This window comes from Calidris pugnax, unplaced genomic scaffold, assembly GCF_001431845.1.
Source record: "Calidris pugnax isolate Ruff unplaced genomic scaffold, ASM143184v1 scaffold183, whole genome shotgun sequence".
NCBI lineage: Eukaryota > Metazoa > Chordata > Aves > Charadriiformes > Scolopacidae > Calidris > Calidris pugnax.
The window spans coordinates 3,165,659-3,185,879 of NW_015090930.1; the positions used below are offsets into that span (position 1 = coordinate 3,165,659).

The window sequence follows — 20,221 nt, forward strand, 5'->3', positions numbered from 1 at the left end:
ATCCACCTAATGCATTACAATAACTTCTTACAAACATTGTGTGAAAGATATCTGTAAATAACATCTTACAAACATGACAAAATGATACTGAAATTTCTAGAACAGGATTACAGTATAAATTTTAGTAAGTTAAGAAACACTGCGCCAGGGCTCAGTCCTCTTCTGTATTTCGTATAGCAGGGAAGCAGGGCTTGTTTTGACCTTGTAGGTGGAAACCTCAGCAGGATCTTGAGTTCAGCGGCAGAGAAAGGCTCTCATTAGAAATAAGGCAAGATGAGGTGCTGAGCTGGTCATTCTGTTTCTAGGTAGACTGAGCCTAGCTGTTACGTGATTACCTTGACCAGTCTGACTTTTGTTCTGTGCTCAGTTCTTGTTGGGGAAGTAAAACTTTGTTCCTTTTACAACCTGTCAGCTATGCCCATTTCTTTTTAATTCTTCTCTCAACATCTCTTTTCGACTAGCAGAAGCTTAAGGCCTTTACTTATAACGCAGTTGCTCCAAGAAGTTTGTTAAAGCTTTCCTGTTTCCTTTCCTAGCAATTTTTCAATTTAGTCTTTAGGAACGGTCTTTTTACTATGTATACTACATATAGCACTCAGTAGCTTAGATCACCAAGTACTGTTAACAGTCTAGCTATTGTAGACCTTTCTTCCTTGACTGTTTCTTTAGTTGTATTACACACCCAATGGATTTTGAAGAGAATCACCTTGCCTGTGGCTCCTGCAGCACAGAGTTCGGTCATGCTCCTTCTTCCCACTTTGTACCGGTGACTGCAGAGTTCTTTTCTATACAGTCGGGGCTCCAACAGGAGAGGTGAAAGAATAACAAGTATCTTAAAGCACAGAGAAAGGCAATGTTTTTGTGAGAAAAGAGTGAATCTTGTTGAGTTCCTGAAACAAAAGGGCCATGCTGCTTCAGGCCAAGAGAGAGAGCAAAGCTGCAGTCCAAGGGCGTAGAGGTGGCTCCCACCAGACTTGCTTGAGCTTCCTGATGCAGTACATCCCTCTCTGTTGGTTTTTCCTCCCGGTGTGTTATGGATCCTGATTTTTATTTATTTTTTTTTTTTTTTCAGACACCTTACTCCTTGACTTGCTAATTCCTCGCTTAGAGAGTAGAGGTATTTCCAGATCCCCGCTCTAGGAGTCCAGGTCTTAAAAGTCAGCTTCTGCAGTACAGAGTCTAAGAGGGTTGATACTGTTTTCAAGAGTGGGCACATACCCTTTATCTCAGGAACGTTAGCCATGCTTCTGCTAGCAGAGTCTTCAGGATACACTCATTATGCCCTCAGTAAATTCCAAGGCTGGGTGAATAGGCTGCTGCCTTCGCCCCTCAGTGTGTGAATGTCTTCTCACTGCATTTTCAGTGACCTGTTGAGCGATGGCCGAGGTTTTAATCCACTTCAAGTGTTAAAGCTCAGTTAATGCCAGTGTAACGAGCAAGGTGTGGGAGCTGCAGAGCTCAGAAAAGAGCTGGGGACTGAATGAGTGGAAGCAGATAAGGGCTCCAGGAGGAAACTTGCAATTACTCTTCCCGGGGCGGACAGCAGGGAGGTCTGCAGTGAGGAGGAGAGATAAACTTTAATTTGAGAGTTCAGGGTGTTGGTCCCTTGTTACACAGGGTAATGCAATGAGAGTCATTGCTTTCTGTGTCATTTCTCCAGGTATGTTTATAGCAAAACACTAAGTGTAAGCAGTATCGTTTTTACAGAGCAGAAACCTTACTGAAGCAGAAAAATTAGGAAGGCACAACATGGGTGGCTCAAAATCTTTGTGCTGCCTTCAGCTGTCGTCAAAGAGAGGTGCTCTAGTACCTTTTCCATGCCTGGTGGTAATGAATTACCCTGTCTTGGATGCTGGGGGTTTCGGGATGGCAGTGGTGCAGAGCCTTGGGCACAGTGAGGCACTGGAGCAGGTTGCCCAGAGAAGCTGTGGCTGCCCCATCCCTGGAGGGGTTCAAGGCCAGGCTGGATGGGGCTTTGAGCAACCTGGTCTGGTGGGAGGTGTCCCTGCCCAGGGCAGGGGGTCGGAACTCAATGATCTTTAAGGTCCCTTCCAACTCTAACCATTCTGTGATCTCTCCAGGCTGCCAGCGCCCTGCTCCTCCACACGCTTGGGCATGGTTTGCAAAGCAGACCATGCATCACGTGTTTTTTTTGGGTTTTTTTTGTTTTTTTAACCAGATATTGCCCGCTGGCCACCTGGGCTCACAGCTGCTTTCTTGCTGTTTCCCTCTGGCCAGGTGAGGGGATTTTTTTTGTCCTTTGACAGTATGGTTTCCCTGAGGCCCCAGCAGCTGGTGCGAGGGCCTGGGCTGTGGCCTGAGGTGAGGGGGGGCAGTTGGAACCAGCCGTGTCCTCTCCTCACAGACCTCACCACCGGCACAGGGGTGTCGTCATGGAAACTCGTCAGTGTCCTCAAACTCATGAACTTTTATTATTTTTCTTTTTTTTAGAAGGGTAGAGCGAGGTGAGCTTTTTTTTTTTTTGCCTCACTATATGCCTTTTTGTGCAGGTCTGTGCCTCTTTCCACAAGGGCAGGGTGAATTTGGGGTTTTATGCTGTGGGGTTCCTGGGACCTCGTGAGGGAAATGCCGCCATCGTCAAATTAAAAGCCTCTGTATGTGTAAAGCGAAAATAGTATCTACATCTGAGGTGTAGGTCAGCCTCTCGGCCTGGTCATGAGGTAACATTTCTGGCCTTGCTGCCTCCTTGGTGCTCATTTTTTACCATTTCCTTTCCTCTCTCCACTGGGATCTCCCTTCTGAGATCCTCCTCTCGCCAGGGGACAGCAGAATTGATGGTTTATTTGAAGCTGATCCATTTTCAGGTTTTATGGGCTCTGAAGGCAGTGACAGGCACCTCTGCTGGCCCGTGGTGGTGGCTCACAACCTGCAGCTGGGTGGAGATGGTGGAGACCAGGCCAGCACTTTTCTTCCCCCGTGATGGAGGTTTGTGGGGTGGTGAGAAACGGGGCCCATCCTCTCCCTTGAAGAGAGCGGGATCCTTGCCCACCCTCCATGCTCAGCCTTTGGGATGTCCCCCCGCTTTTATGAGCTCCAGCCTGGCTCTTAGGAGCTGTGGGCAGCTGCCCACCATCAGAGAGTTCTTTGCCTGAGCTGCTTTGTAAACAGCTGCTAAAATTAAGTGTTAAAGTAAGATACCAACAAGCGGGGCTGGCTGCACCCAAGAGGATGGGGGAAAGTGTGACTTCTCTGCCGGATGTGATCTCTCAGCCGGATGGAAAGCAAAGCCTTGATCTCTTTTGGGATCTTGAGTGCTTTTTGGGATGTCTTCTTCCCCGACCTCTGTGGAAGTTGGAGAGGAGGGGGAAATAAAGCTGGAAATTTAGGGGCAAGGACTGGCCACGTAAAGTGACAATAATCCAGTTGGGATGAAGGGGTCCCCCTGAGAACCAGGGAGTGATAGAGGCTGGTGTTGGGCAGTGGGTGGTGAGAAGCAGTCAGATGAGGTTAACCGTTGGGGTCTGACTTACTGGAGAGCACCTCTGAGGAGAAAGACATAGGAGTTGTGGTGGACAATAGGATGGCCATGAGCCAGCAATGGGCCCTTGTGGCCAAAAAGGCCAATGGCATCCTGGGGGGCATCAGGAAGAGTGTGACCAGCAGGTGGAGAGAGGTCACCCTGCCCCTCTGGTCTGCCCTGGGGAGGCCCCATCTGGAGCACTGGGTCCAGTTCTGGGCTCCCCAGTTCCAAAAGGACAGGGAACTGCTGGAGAGGGTACAGCAGAGGGCTGCAAAGATGCTGAGGGCCCTGGAGCATCTCCCTTACGAAGAGAGGCTGAGGGACTTGGGTCTTTTTAGTCTGGAGAAGAGCAGGCTGAGGGGGGATCTGATCAATGCTTATAAATACTTAAAGGGTGGGTGTCAAGAGGATGGGGCTGGTCTTTTTTTAGTGATGCTCAGGGACAAGACAAGGGGAAGTGGGCACAAACTTGAATGTAAGAAGTTCCACCTAAACCTGAGGAGGAACTTCTTTGCTGTGAGGGTGGCAGAGCCCTGGAAGAGGCTGCCCAGGGAGGTGGTGGAGTCTCCATCTCTAGAGACATGCAAAAACCGCCTGGACAAGATCCTGTGCAACCTGCTGTGGGTGGACCTGCTTTGGCAGGGGGTTGGACTAGATGATCTCCAGAGGTCCCTTCCAACCCCATGTGATTCTGCGACAGGCAGAGCAAGGAACCTGAGACTCAGAGGGGAGAGAAGAGAAGTAGCCGTGGTGAGGAGCTGGAGGCCAAGAAAGAAGCGGGTGATGGCTGGGCAGAGAAGCTGTGACAAGGACGATACAAGGACTGTGACTTGAAAGGGAGTGAGGTGGAGAGATGCAGAGTGTGGTAAGGGGAGCATGGGCAGCAGTTGGGAGAAGCAGGCTGGAGAAAGAGGCAGGGAGCTGATGCCTGGATGGGAAACCTGAGGTCTGCAGCCTTGGACTAGGTGGGTAGGACTGGGTAAAGGCTTGCTTGCGGTAGAGGCAGCATAATAGGGAAAAGCACTGAAAGTTCTGATTTGGTGGTGCTGTAAAGTATCAGTAATTTGTGCTAATATTTAACAAATGTTTTTGCAGGATACAACTTGGATAATGTGTGGGTTTTTTATCAGTGATTTAGAACCTTAATTTTGCTGTGCTTTGGTTGTTCACCTGTAAAGTTGAGGTACTATTACCCTTTCCTCTAATAGTGGTGGGAAAAGAATTAATTAATATTTGTAGAGGTTTCAGATACTGTCCTGGAATAATTAATTTGGTCATGGTCTGCTCTGTCTTCAGAGTAGGATTTGAATATGGTAGATTCAAGGTGAGCCTTGAACAATAAAAATATAGCAAAACTTCAGATCCTTGTTTGTTAAATAAACATGTTTTGTGCTTTGTTCTTTACTTTGTATACTGACAGAGATGGGGGCCCTCTGGAAAGCCCATGTGATCCTCTAATTAGGAACAATTAGGAATGGTGTTGGAATGCGCATCCCCGGAGGGCTGAGCAAGATTTACCTGTGAGACTTTAACCTGAACATCTGTCTAACTTACCATTTATTTTTGTCTTTTAAATATAGCTAATGTTTTAATGTGTTTTGTATACACAAAGTAATTTTTTCCTAATGAAATCATTAGGCTGAGTGTTTTTGTGTTTTTTTGTTTGCAAAACTGACCATTTTCAGAACAGAGAAATGATCTGGAGATGGAATACAATGAGATAGGAGGGGATGAGTGAGATGAATCATCTTCAATGGAAGAAATTAAAGATCACTTGAGACATAATTATTGAACAATGCTTTGAGGCTTTGAAGGTACATAAACTACTGTTAATTTTGTCAGTTCCCAGAAGCAGTTTTTAAAAATACTCCTATATGCACATCCAGTATTGGCTCTTTTCGCTCTAGTTTAATATTTGAATTGTGTTAGAACCCTGTAAAATTCATCCAGCATATTGATATGAAGGTATAATTTATAAATCCTTGCAGAGTTTCTTGTTCTATATCCTCTTGTTTCAAACGCCCCTACCCTCCAAAGTAAGTGTAGACTAAAATAGAAACCTAGTCATATTAAAAGACAGTGGGCAATTTCTACTTTTTTTTTTTTTTTTATTTTTTTTTTTTCCCATCGTGATTGTTGTCATGCTGCCTTCTGTTACTTGACATTTTTTGGGTTTCCCATCATGTCTGTAATGATTAGGAAAGTTTTTTTTTTTTTTTTCTTTTTTTTTTTTCCCATCGTGATTGTTGTCATGCTGCCTTCTGTTACTTGACATTTTTTGGGTTTCCCATCATGTCTGTAATGATTAGGAAAGAATTCTGAGCACACATTGCCTCTGTCCTTGGCAGTTATTTTTGCTTTCCTGGGAGACAATAATTGTGCTGCTTGTCTCTCTTCATTGCCATGGTGGTAAGTACAGGGGGGAAGTGGGAGAAGCACTTCAGCATTTCTGTAGTATGCTAAAGCCTCAATGCTTCTGGCAACCTGTTGACAAATTCCTGTAATGAAGATAAGCAGAAAGGAAACAAAAGGTCTCTGCTCGTCAGTGGGCAGAGAGGGGGATGCAGAAATTAGTTTCTGATGCTGCTAGTAAGTGTTGCGTGCTTCCACACCACGTGAGCACCTCAGTCCTTCCAATGAAAGTAAATCACTTTAGATAAAAATAACAGTTTTGAGTTTCTGGTATCTTCAGAAGAGAATCAGAAGAGAAATTGTCTTTTTCCTGCAGAGGATTTTGGCAAACTGATACTCTTCAAGTCGTATCGTACTGCACGTGATCAGGTTTTATTAACTTCTTGTTTAGTAAAGAAGTGTTAAACTGAGTAAGACTGTTGTTCTCTAGCATCTTTTCGAGCAGGTCTGTGTGCTAGTCAGAGCCCTGGGAAGTTGAGGTGAAGCAGGGTTGGTACTTGAGTTGTGCTGCCTTGAGGTGGGTCCCTGCAGAGCACTGAGTAGCCCAGGGTGGAGAATCCTGCCCGAGTTTGGGGCAAGTCCCTGCACCCCCTACCGCCGGTCTGGGTTGCTGAACGGATGCTGGGGTAAAAGAGAGCAGAATCGGAGCATTACTTGGCACTGCGGAGTTTAAACAGCTTGAAATGCGGAGGGAGGGAAAAGCAACACTGAAAAACTGGGTTCTTGCTGTAGGCAACAGAACAAGGTGGCCCATTGTGGTTGATTTTGACCCCAAGAGGGTCAAATTTTCGAAACCATTTTAATAGAAATACATTAGTATCCATTTGATAAGAATATTTACACTTGTCCTACTTGATTAAGTTCTAAACAGAGCTACATCTTTTGCCTAAAAAAAAGTAGTGTTATTTGAAATGACTATTGCACACATTTAAACACATACAATGATTTTTACATTCATTTTTTTAAGATTTTGTACCTTTAAAAAGCACACAAAGGCAGATATAATCAGACCTAATGCAGGAGCCAGGCATGGACCATCTCCTGTGGTGAAAAACCCCGCTGTCTTGAACTACCCATCAAGAATAAAAATTAGATGCTACTTCAGGCCTCAACTTGCTTCAATGCCAAATTCTAGATTAATCTTGCCACCTGCAGTGTGGGTGTATAAATGACACGAGGGGGACATTTTTTCTCTTATTTTTCATTTTTGCCACATAAATGGTGTGAAGTAAACATGTCATACTGTGCTGGTTTATGGCATTATATCATGTGATTGCCTTGCCTTTTGTGGCCTATTCAGTGATATAAAATGCAGAACATTAGACTTTTTTGAAATGGAACAGACAAAAAAAATTGTTTTTTGGCATCTGATGTCCACGAAACCATTCATCTAAATCAGGAGTCACGTAGGTTGCATACCTGCTAAAAAAGCAAAGTTGGTTCTCAGTTCTGACAACAGGGATCTGCGAATCACTGTTTTGGAGCAATATATTCTGTAGCTGGGCACTGGTGTTTTGGCTCCCTAAAAATCTCTCATTACAGTCCGCCCTGCCATCCTCTGTACTTGTGTTGAAAACATTTCTCACATAGTTCCGAATGAGTTTGCCATTGGTCCTCTCTGCTATAAATAGGAAAATGTGATATGGGATCACTGCAGCTGCACAGCTTATTTTATGGTGTCTGTCCTCCCTTTGCACATACGGGTGGCTCCTCCCTCTGAAGCTGCAAGTTTTCCATTTGGCATCAGTGGGAGGAGGTACCTCCTACAGTGGACAAGTTTGTGTTGTAAAGCTTAGTTCTGTGTTGTGTCCCCCCTTCTTTTCTTTTTTCCTCATTTAAAAAAAAAAAATCTTTTGTAAACTGGAAGATAGCAAAGATGCTCTGAGGGTAAAAAACCGATCTTGGAGGTTAAATACTCATTGCTTCTATGATGAAAGACTACCTACAGCTGACATTCAGACCTGCCTCTGCTTCGTTCTCTCTCTACTTTGGCTCATTGTGCATAACAATGTTGAAATTTTAATGCCTATTCTTGGGGACTGGGAAAAATAACAAAGCCAAGATGTGTGGGAGGAGGGTGGCACGCGTGTGTGTGTGTCATGATTTTTCTTGTTCTGTGGAGGCCTCTACGGATGTTCATCATGCTGTTTGGAAAATGAAGCAGCACAGCCTTAAAACATGATATTTGTAGAATAGTTTGATAAATGCGGATGATTTGGAAGCCTCGTGCACTGCACTTCATCTCAAGCCTTCCTTTTAAGGGAATCTACTGACAAGTTGTGGTAGGAGGACCCTGTGCAGTGTTAGGTACAGGAATCTTATTAGGGAAATGGTGGAAGTTGTTTAGCTTGACTTCATCGTAATTAATTATCAAGCCAGGACAAAATTAAGTTTCTTCTATATAATAGTGTTGCCCACACATTTAAAAGTTGTGGTCCTCTGTGTTAGCCTTTTGTTCTCTGATGCTGGCAGTGCTTTTAATGTTTTTGATGTCTTGTGAGTACCAGCTTTCAGATGGGATATTCTGCCTTTCTAGCTTTGTGCCATCCTAATTGTTTCAAAATGTACTCATTAAAAAAAAAAAAAGTAAACATTTTTGCTGGTGTTATTGCTAACGGCAAGAAATGCAAAAAAGGGGGACACATGTGGCAGTTCTATTTAAATAAAAGCTTATTTTCAGAAACAAAGGCTTATGGAGCAAAAGGGACCACTTAGTACCCCAAGCACGTTTGCTGTTACGGATGAACCCACAGCAATGGATGCTATCAAAGTTGTCATATTTTATTCATGAGTTGTGGTTTGCTTGGGTGAAATAAGAAAAGCAATGCTCCAAATCATAATTATGGTGTAAAAAGATAAAGCGGTCATTATTGTGATATTTTTGAGAATTCTTAGATCTCTCAAATAATTCATATAAAACTTGTGGAGAATGACAAAGTATGTTATCTGTATTTATGAGTCTTTGTTGGGGTGGGGTGTGGAACGCTTTGCAAACAGAATGTATACATATTTCGGGAGAATATAAAAATGGGTGCTTATGTGTGTTCCGAGAGAGACAACTAGAATATTGAATGTAAACGTGAAGAGGCTGACAGCAGAAATTATACTTCAGTAGAGAAGGGCTTTGACAAATGTATTATGCCTCATGCTATTATCATGCAGTTAATAAATAAAACGGACATCCAGGATTTAATTTGCTTTAGCAATAACATGGAAGTGATTTTTCTGAGGGAAAGAAAACAGAAGGGAGAATTAGTTCATGAAACACATTTGTTTAATGCTCGTACAAATCATATGTAGAGAATAAAGAAGAACCATAAGATTTTAGTGATAAATGAGCTAAAGACTTTAAAAGTAATAAACTATTTAGAGTGCCAAGTCATTGGAAGTTTTTGAACCAAGAGAGCATTTCAGCATATGCTTACTTTGAACTTTACGGGTAATTTCATTGCCTTTAGTTGGGTTATTCATGTGATAAAAGGCTTTACTGGACTGGAAATTAAAATCTTTGTGTCGGTGTAGCCAGGTCTGTTAGCTGCCAAGAGTAGCATTAGGCATTGTAACCTCTCTCTGCAGGTGAAGAAACTGAGGCAGAGGTTTCTGTTTTGCTGTAACTTTCCTGCTAATGAACTGTTTAAAACTGGTGGTTTGATTTACTCATTTAAGAATGCAGCTTTTCACCAGGGAGGCACATTCTGATTGCTTTGTGGCCTCGATGAAGTTAGACTGGGATTTTCAGCAGAGCCCAAATAATTTAGGCATTCAGCTTCTCTCCTGATTCAGTGGGATCTGCTACTTAAAATGACTTTGATAATCCAGATTAAGGGCTATTTATTGACTATATCAGTCATATTCATGTTAAATTTAGGAATCCTAAAGCACTTCAGAAGTACTTGCTATTACTATTTATTGGTAATACCGTTGCCATAAAGTATGAGCAGCATTTATGAGCAGCTGTAAGAAGGAGCAGTGCTAAATGAGAAATCAGAATATTGTTTAAAAATAGAAATGGATCAATCTCTCTGCGTGCTCTGTTGAAAAAGCTTACATTCTGTTTCTAGATTACAAACACACTAAGGGTTATAGTGGGAGGAAATGTGTCCAAATAGTGGACTAGTGGTTGACTAGTGGTTAACTAGTGGTTACTAGTAACTAGTGGTTACTTGAAAAACTTGGCTTCTGATTTTTGGTTCTAGATGCTCCTCGCCTTCAGGTATCATCTTCACTTAAGTTTCTTTTAAATAAATGCAGCTGAAGAGCGTGTTTTGTCAAGTTCAGTATATGCTATAATTTTTTTACAAATCACTTCCAGTTTTTTTTGCTCCTGTGACTTAGACCATACCTGAAAATGTTTTGTAGAAAGGGAGGAAAAAAAAATGCTTAGCTTGCTTTTGCGTAAAGCCAAAACAGAAGCAGTATTTTTGGGTGGCTCATTATTTTGTGAGGTGTTAACATTTAATATACTCTTAAAATAGTTCCCTGAAGGGGACAGTACTCCTGCAAAACAGACAGGTTATCAGTAACGATTTGTAGCAATTACTGCTTTTCCCGAGGTTGCCTACGTTGCCACTGGCTCTGTGCAAACACGAGGGTGTTGCTAGTGTAGTCCGTGCTCTTTCTGTTAAAACCATGTTGTTGTTTTCCAAATTTACAAATAGCAATCTTTAACTTTATAGTCACAGTGATGTGATACCTTATCTAATATAGATAAACAGTGGAAAAGATGTTATAATCGATGAGTCCTGAACTCATTAACTAACAATGCATGTAATTTGATTAATTCACACAATTTAAGAGCAGATTACGTGCTTTTAGTGGCGGTGTAACTTCTGGAGCGTTTCTATCAAGCATTTAATTTAAGGGATCAACCGTTTGTAAATAGTCTTGATTTCAGCATGAGTCCCTTGAGGGGACTATTTGAAACAAGTTGAAGTGGCTGCAGGTGATACGTCACCTCAGCAAGGCGGTCACCACTGTTGTCAGCAGGAAGTTTGTTGCAAAGCTTTTTGGCTTTTACTCCAGTTTTCTGATTTTGCTCCATACTGGCCAAATGGTTTGAAGACGGTGTCGGTCACTGTGCTGTGCGTGTGCCCAGGCCTGCTGCTCATCCTCCTGCTGCTGGAGAGATGACTCCGTGGTCATTCTGTCCATTTGGGTGGAAAAGACAAAGGAGGGCCCTCGAGATATGAAACCCATGTGCAGGGAATGAGGAGCAGTTTCTCAATGTAGACTTGATTACAGCTTTCTGCTGCCCTGCTTTTCTCTGTCACCGAGGGCACCTTTTGCTGCCTGGGGATTGAGAAATGTTGGTGGCCGCCTACTCTTCGTTTCCAAGTCTTGTGGGATATCTGCTGCTCTGTCTGTTCCAGAGTACTCCATTTCCATGGTTCAGTTTGAAGTGCTGATAAAACAAACAAAGGACTTAGACTCTCCGACAACTACTTAATTAACATGAGTGTGGTCATTCTAGCTAGCTCGCAAATTGGGCCAGTTTTCAAGAAGTGAAGAGTCCGACATTAAGCCACTAAATCAACTAAATTATTGGTTGGTGAGAAACTGTGATTTGATAAGTAGTCTCTGTGTGACTTCTTTCGTGACTCAAAATTCTGCTGTCCATGGTCTCTGGAGTTTTAGAATTGGGTTTGCAATAGCTTCCTGAAAGGAATGAAGTATATATATATAATATAAAATGCTAGATTAATTTTTTTTTAGGAGAGAGCTACTTGTAAATTAGTTTACATGTATATCAAAATGACAGCAATATATGAACACTTAGAGCCAGCGTAGTTTTGCATCATGTAAAAGGAGAGTTTACATTGAATTACACTATTTTTCCACCTTCTCTAGCAGAACTGCTTTTGCTGTATAGTCATGGGAACTTACCTTTGTAACATTAGCTATTCACCCTGGTAATTGCTCCATCCTCTAATTTAATGAAAACCCATTAAACCGAAACAATAATTAAAATGAGACATCATCTCTGTAGGAGGTTTGCATATTAAAATCACCAAGCATTTCACTGCAGACGGATCTTATTCTTGAGAAACAGTGTTTGAAGCAACATGCAAAAAGTGATTTATAATGAATAATCGTAATTTAGAAAGCTGTGCCGTTGAACACAATTTCCTACTGTTTATTACCGACTCCGAGTGGAGCTGGCAAGGCAAAAGCATTTATGGTGTTTTTTTCCTACCGATGAGAATACCTAGAAGCAGAGATGTGCTCGTAAGAAAACATAGTGCCTTTTTTAGTCCTCCCTGGTAGCATGGCCTTAAAGAGAAGGGCGAGGTGTTTTCACCCCTCTCTCCGAGTTGCTGGCCGGTAGGACAGGAGGTGCTGGACCCGCTGTGCCAGAGCAGGGGCCACAGAGAGCAGCGTGGTGCCTGCTCAGGACCTTAAATGTAAGCTTGGATACCTGTTCCCCTGGCTGAAAGCTTTAGCCTGGCTCGGAACCAGCGTGGGTGAGTGGCAGGTGTGGTGGATGAATTTGAGTCTGCACTTAGGTGATGTCTAGGTAGGCTGCTCCTTGGCTGATGGGTCTCCGTAGCCCAGTGTGGGCTGTCTCAAGTCTTAGTGATGGGAGCTGAATTGGGCACCCAAAGCGCTCTGAGAGGAATGCATGGCTCCTGTGACAGGGGCAAAGTCTTTTTTTGGTTGCACATAAGGAAAAAAATTATGTGAATTTTCTCCTCGCAGCTTAAAATAAAAAAGAAAATCAGTGCTCTCTGCAGGTAACTGCATTTTGCCCTTGCTAGACAAGGAGGGACAACTACCTGAAGCGTTTCCCTGCTTGGCAGTGAAATGACTTGTTTCTGGAGAAGATCCCAGTGGTTGGTGTCGGCATCCTTCTGTGAACTTTAGGATCTGTTATGGCTTGTGTGCTCTTAGAGGAGCAGAAAGGAGTAGGCATCTGTTGCCAGTAGTATTTTGGGTGGTTGTGGTTTTTTTTACCAGTTCTTTGAAAAATGATTTGTGTGCAGAAAGGAGTCTGTGAACTGGATTCCACTTGGACTCAGGCTTTGAAGCACCTGCCTTCAGTGGGCAGAAGGGTTTTGTGATGTGTGTGTTCATCCTGAGCAACTTTAAGAAACTTTCTACGCTGAGAGTTGCTAATTTTAGATCCTCCTTTCACTCTTGGTTCAGTGCTTGGAAAGCTGATGACTTAAAATGGAGCACTGTGATTGGTTTAGATGATGAGGGGCATGGAGCATCTCCCTTAGGAGGAGAGGCTGAGGGACTTGGGTCTTTTTAGTCTGGAGAAGAGCAGGCTGAGGGGGGATCTGATCAATGCTTATAAATACTTCAAGGGAGGGTGTCAAGAGGATGGAGCTGGTCTTTTTTCGGTGGTGCCCAGGGTGAAGACAAGAGGAAACGGGCACAAACTTGAATGTAAGAAGTTCCACCTAAATATGAGGGGGAACTTCTTTCCTGTGAGGGTGGCAGAGCATTGGAATAGGCTGGCCAGGGAGGTGGTGGAGTCTCCTTCTCTGGAGACATTCAAAACTCTCCTGGAGAGGTTCCTGTGGGACCTGCTCTGGGTGGCCCTGCTTTGGCAGGGGGACTAGATGATCTCCAGAGGTCCCTTCCAACCCCATGTGATTCTGTGATTTAATGGAGATTTCAGTTTTATAGGTTTTTGCCCATAGCAAGGTAAAAGCCAATATGCTGCAGTATTTGATTCTTTAATTGCCATAGCTGAAATCCAGATTCTCTGTTGTTGCAGGGTTAATTTTTACTTGCTTTTCCAGAGAGACTGTGCAAAGGTTCTCCTGAAAGCAGGTTGAAACAAATAGCTTTGAAATGATTGAAGGTACCAATAAAGCATTGTGTTCTGCAGTATGTTCCCTTCCCAAGTAAAGAAGTAAAAGGAAAAGGTATTCAAGCAGGCTAGTGAATGATGAAACATCTCTCTTGCTTTAGAAAACATGAATTGAGTTAGAATTCAATTTTAGTATTTTTCTCTAATGGAAGCATCTATTCAAGAATAGCGATTTTCGAGAAGCATCAGGATTCAGCTTGTAAGAACCCGATGCACATTTTTCAGTGATTAAAATTCGAGCCCAAATGGTCCTTCCCTTTGTACCGTGGATTGCTGACACTATCATCAAAGCAATCTTGGAAAAAACTTTGCCTGCTTTCCTAGCACAATTCTTTTCTTTCTCTAACTCGTTTTATCTGCTTCTGTGTGGTGATACTTTTCTTACACTGTTTCTCATAGAGCTGAAGCCGACTTCTCCCTTTCTCTTATTTGATGCCTCTCATATATTCTGGGCTACAAGTGGGAAAAGCCTTAGGTTTTAATTTTTAGTTGCCAGAGCTGGTGATGCCTAGAGAAGGTGGATCTGTGCAGGAAGATGTGACTGGAGGGCCTAAATCAGGTTTGGAAGGACTGATCCTAGTCCTGAGTTATTGCACCTTCTTAATTCCATTTGTCAGTAGGGGTAGTGTGTATGGAAATATCTGTACATTTCATATGCACAAGGTAAAGCTTGCCCTGCACTGGCCCCCGAGCAGCATTGCCATTCACCTGGACTGGTCTTACAATGGAATGAAAACGCACCCATGCAAAAATGAAAATCTGAGACTTATTTTGAAGTTGCTGAAAGTGAGCAGAGTGAATAATTGCAGTTGTGGATCAGGTTGATCAAGGTGGCTGAGCACGTAAGAGCTTGCTGCAGCTAAGCAGGGTGCTGTGGTCTTCCCCTGCACATCCTGGCCGTGCTGTGACCACTGAGCCCCTGCGTAAGTGTAGCCCTGGGTGCCAGTTCCTCTCGTAGCTCCTTTTGGCTTGGTGTAGGGCTGGGCTGCTCAGGGTCCGAACGGGCTCATGTGGGACACACCAGCCAGGAGAAGGCAAAGTGGTGACCCTGGGGATGGTTGGAGGTGGCATCTGGCAGGGAAATGCGGGGATGGCAGAGGCTAAATGGGTTTGGCTGGCCTGGCAAACTGCACCATTGCTTTCTGTTTGGCATTTCTTCCTTTGGCCTGTGGCTTAAAAAAAAGGAAGAAAAATCAAGCAACAAATACTCTCTCTCTCTGACATAGATATGTGTTCTGCTTCTCTGTTTTGCTGAAGGTAGAAAGTTGCCTTTACTTGATGCTGAGATGATTTGTATCTGTTGTACTTTTAAATAACTGTGTATACTTGCTTTTTTTTGCTTGCTTTATTTTAGAAACACTCTGGTATGTTTAGAAAAACCCTCCAGACAGTCAGTATTTCAAATTAAGAAAATATAATCGCATAGAAGGGCATATGAAAGTTGTATCTATGTTTGTTTATTTATTTATTTTGCTGAGATTGCATTATCATTCAAGCATGAAGTGATGTTTCACTCAAGATTACTGTATAAAGCTATATTGTTCTATATTATGTAGGAAATACAACATTTCATTATGAGCAGACAGTTATTTTTATAGAGAGCATAAAAAGTATTTTCCCTTTCAGGCACCTGTGGTGAGGGGGTGTATGCATTCTCAATTTTTCTGGGTTTTTTGAAGTGTGAAAATCAACCTGAAAATAGAAAGCTCTTATTCTAAATGGATCGCGCTCCCAGTTCATTTGTGTGGTACTTTCTGCAGAAATCAAGCGAAACGCAAGCAGGTGATATTGCGCGGCAGGAGGAAGGGCACTGCCAGAGGGGTGCAGGGGGGCTGCCCCCCGGGGCACGGGAGCTGGGGTGATGCTGGGCCATGCCCTCAGAGGGGCCTCATGCGGCTCCTTCCCAATGTTTGGGCCCCAGGTTGTGAGCCCAGCACTGCGCTCAGGTTTATCCCGCACCCCAACAGGTTTATCGTCTCTGTAGTGCCCAGTTGCGTGCCCCCTGGACGCCTGGTGGGTCTCTCAGCTTACGAGTCCATTCGCAGGCTTTCTCAGGTGGCATTTGCCATCTTGCCACAGGGGAAACTCCCCTTCTTGTAGTTACTGAGGTTGAGTGGAGAAGAACAGCATTTCTGTACGCATTTTTGCATCTGCAGCTACGTTTTTCTGGTGGTAGGGTTTGTTCCTAGGCGGTGGTAATGAGTAGACCTAGTCCAAGTAAGAAATGCCATACTTAGATTCTGTGTTAATTTTTAAAAGCCTGGTTATATAACGTCCTTTGTACAAATTATGCTAGAATAGTGTTGCAAGGCAGTATTTAAATACTGTTTGCTATCTCGTTATTTGAACTCAAGATTTTGGAATTTCAGAACTTTGGATCTTACTGATTCTAATCGACAGAGAATGTATATAAGGAGTTGCATGTGGCTTTGGTGTATTCGTGGCGGTGAAGAGATGGTGGAGTACAGCACAATATTTCAAAGTATGTTTCTAACTGAAGTAGTCAGTGCATTGATTAAGCGTTCATGATTCTGACCAAGCAGTCCTTAATTTTTGTATAAAATTTTGTGGATAGATGACGAGATGTGGCTTTAGATCTGGGTCACCCTATAATGAGAGGAAAAAAAATAATTTAAAAATAGTAAGGTTCTTAATCTTCAAAACAAGAGTAATTATCTTCAACTGTTAGCTCTTGAACATTTTATTTCAGTCTTACTTGTGCCTTGGAACTTAGTACCAGTGGCTTGTCTGCCTGTGTAGATGGCAAACTAGATATTGGAGAACTTGCTGGTGTATGGGACACGTAGTTTTGTGTCTCCTGCATCAGCTTTTTTCAAAGAAACTAGACAGTATTTACAGCCAGTAATAACGCCCGCTAGGTGAAGATAATAATACAGATAATGCAATCTTGTAGACAAAAAGACAAAATCTGGTACAGATAATGCAGTCTTGTAGACAAAAAGACAAAATCTGGTATTCTGTGCTGGATTACTTCTTCCTCCATTGATGGCAGTGGAAATTATTTGTGTTCTTTGAAACTTTATCTTCTGTTGTGATAAAAGTGGTGTTGGCCAGACAAATAGTTTGGTGCTGTAAAGTGGGCATTATATTTGTTTTTCAGGTGAATTTGATCCTCTGGCAAAGATTTTTTTTAAATGATGACTAGTGGTTTTTGATGTCTGATTTGCTGTACTTTTCAGAGGTGAGCTTTTAGAATGTATTAAGGATTCTGAATGCGTAGGCTCATTTGAAGGGCTTTAAAGCTGCATGGGAAAAGTTGAGACACCCAATTACCAAAACATGCTTGAATACTCTTTCCTTGGAGTTTGGTTTCAGTCCATGGCATTCCCTCAGTAGTTGTGTTTCTGAGTTTCAGGTTGTTTTTCAAGCCAGTCTCTCCTCTTTCCATCTGCAAAGCCTCATTTAATGACACGATGTTTTTTGGTTGGCTTTTTTTTTTTTTTCCCCTGCAGTGAAATTCTGAATTGTAAATCCCATCACTCCTTTGTGTGTTACAGCATTCATGCTGGGCCGGGTTCTCGGGATTCAGTAGAGTTTTATGGTTTTCTACCAGCTGAGAATGTGTGCTGGCATTTCTGGCTTCAAAGTAACCCTTTGGAAAGGATGCGCACCGGGCTCCTAATTGGTTGTGACATCCAGGAACCGCAAGCGGCGCAGGTCTGGCAAACGTGTGACAAAGGCCCAGCATGAGAGACACGGCAAGGGGTGGGGAGGTGAAATGCCACTATTTCTCCCTTTTGTCGTTAATCATCTTCCGTGGTGATGATCTATTGTGAATAAAAGGATGAGGTAAAAATAGATGTGGTGGGAGGCAGCGTATTTGAATCTTAGAAGATCAAACGTGAGAAGGCGTGCTGCCACTTGGACATCAGCAGGATTAGTGAGACTAAAATATTTCTGGATCCGCCTGGTCAGGCTGTAGTTTAATAAATATTGTATGAGCTGTCACGCTTTGCTTGTTTAAACTGAGAAATCCCTGAAACCATAGTGGATTGCAAGCGTGTCTTGTATTTATTTCTCGGGCAGAAGCGCAGCCGTTATAGCATTATTAGGAATAATACGTCTCTGCCTTACACAGTGCAAGGACAGGTTTCCTCTGATGTACGATGGAGAGGCGGTAACAAAGGCAGTGGTAAAAACTGAAATTGGAGCTTGGTGAATTGTGTTGGGAGAGGCAGTGCCTGAGATTTCTCAGAATTTAGGAGCCTATTTATCTGACTGCAGCACACCTTATTTACAGCAACTTAATCTGCTTACAGCAGACAGAAAGGGCTCAGCATCCCGTTAAAAATTCTGTCAGAAAATCAGTAGCTGACCAGTTGTGAACTTGTCAAAGTGACAAGGGGGCATGCTGTCAGAGATGGCATTTGGGTTTTTTTCATGGAACAAATGCAGTGGTGGGAGCGCAGTAGATGACTCCCAAAAATGAAAAATACCGATGGGAAAATGAAAAATGTAATCTGAATCTTTCTGACTTAGCATTTTTACTAGACTTTCTTTCTTTCTTTTTTTTTTTTTTTTCCCCCCAAATAAAATTCTTAGATATAGAAAGAGAAATCCATGCAGCGCCCCACGTGAGTGAGAAGTTGATACAGCTCTTCCGGAATAAAAGTGAATTCACGTTTCTGGCCACCCTGCAACAGAAAGCATCGACTTCTGGAGTTATACTGTCCATCCGAGAGTTAGAGCACAGGTAAGAGGAAATAATTTCTCTCTTGTAGCAGTAGCAACATAAAAGATACTGAGTGCTCGGTGGTCAATTTTGACGTTATGTTGAAGGGGTAGATGTACAATCTGACATGTAAGTTAAAGCCTTTCTTCCTAGTTTGCAATTTGCTACTTTTTGTTGTTTTTCGTTACAGGAGGAATGCATTATCTATGTATCCTGGTCTGTAAAATAACTTAACTTAAACGGAAAGTTCAAAACAAATGTAGTATTGATGCAATGCACTTTAGAAGTTACAAACCTTGTAATGCAATTTCCTTTACTAGTTTATCATATGCACTTTGGAGTTTGCTTTTTCATAAAAATTAAACTTACATGTTGCCTGCTTCACTGTATTTTATAACATTTTAAAATAATATGTTTTCTTTTTTGAGATTCAGCAGTTAAGCTACTTTTGCTTCCGTGTGGTAAAGTGTATTTTCTTCCCGGCATAAATACAGTATATTCTTATTTCATATGTGTGTCTCTTTTTTTTTTTTTTCCCCTTCTTTTTTGTTGTCAATATAGGAGGAAGAAAAGAGGTCTTTTTCATTAGCTATTACAGTGGCAGACATCGATTTTAAAAAAAAAAAAAGTGTACCTTGTATTATGGCCCATAACACAGTTCCAATGATGTTTTGATGTTTCAAAGTGTGCACTGCATCAAATAGTCTCCAAATAATAACTTTTTGAATGCTTTCTTCATAATTTCTTAGGGCTTGAAGGAGCTGTGTATCTAGGCTGCCTTTCTGTTTTAATACAAGCAATAGAACATTCTTTGGTTGCTCCCGTTTCAAATCTAGTACCAGTCATTCTGCAGCATTTCTTTTAGGAAAATAAAAAGATCTTATTAGTATTTAATTTTATTAATCATATACATGATATACAGCTGTTAGCCTTGCATTTTGTTGAGGAAGTATGTGAAGTAGAAGGCAGTAGCTTTATTTTGACCGAATCATCAATGATGGTTTTTGCCAGTGCAACAGCAGAGACGTCCGGACACGGATAGCTTAGGGGAGGACTCTGCTACTTCCTTATTCTGCAATCATACTTTTCTGTCATCTCTACTTTATTACTGGTCTCTTTCTTTTACTTTATTCCTGTCCTCATTTTCCAGGCTCAATAGATAAGAATATTGTTTTACATTACACAAGGATCCCTCCCTCCAGCTCCTCCTGTTTTCCTTCTCTTGCTCTATGATTGCTTTTGTAATTTTTAATTTCTCCAAGCTTTTCCAGGCTATTGTAGGTCTCCAAAGTCATGGTTAACAAGATCAGTTTGCCATGTTAAGTGAAAGAGGACATTGAGGAGAGCCATTGACAGGAATGCTGTCACATGTAGGGACACATGCATGCACTGAGCAAAACCTGAGGTCAAACTAGACAGGCAGTGATGATTATACAATGCAAGGCACATGGATTTTTAGATATGGCCTCTTCTGAATTTAGCTACTTAAGTCCTGTATCTTGACAGGCAGAGGCTCATAGAGAAATGTGCTATGCAGGAGTAATCTTGATTGAACAAAATGTGCTGCTGATGTCCTTCTTGGCACTGAGGTTATCTCTAGTATTTCAAATTAATAGCAATCTGCTTAAAAACACATATAGTTGAAGGATTGGGTGCTAGTCTCACTTGAGCCTTCTGTGGTAACCGAGTTCTGTGTGGGAACTGAGGTAGTTGCAGTCTGTGTCGTTCTATATAAGGATGGAAATAGGGATGGCCAGCGTTGCTGTGACTGGTTGACTGCTGTTAGGTTCTGAATGTCAGATGGATTACTGCAGTT

The 20,221-nt window shown here is 42.4% G+C and overlaps 1 protein-coding gene across 1 annotated transcript in view; it reads left to right on the plus strand.

Moving 5' to 3' along the window:
• NELL1 (neural EGFL like 1) overlaps nt 1-20,221 on the plus strand; it is a gene marked incomplete at its 3' end in the record, with an annotated part of 158,144 nt that overhangs the window by 8,239 nt on the left and 129,684 nt on the right. Inside the window, exon 3 of the mRNA XM_014951584.1 lies at nt 18,276-18,426. Coding sequence (XP_014807070.1) covers nt 18,276-18,426 — 151 coding nt within the window. The remainder of the gene's footprint in view (nt 1-18,275; nt 18,427-20,221) is intronic.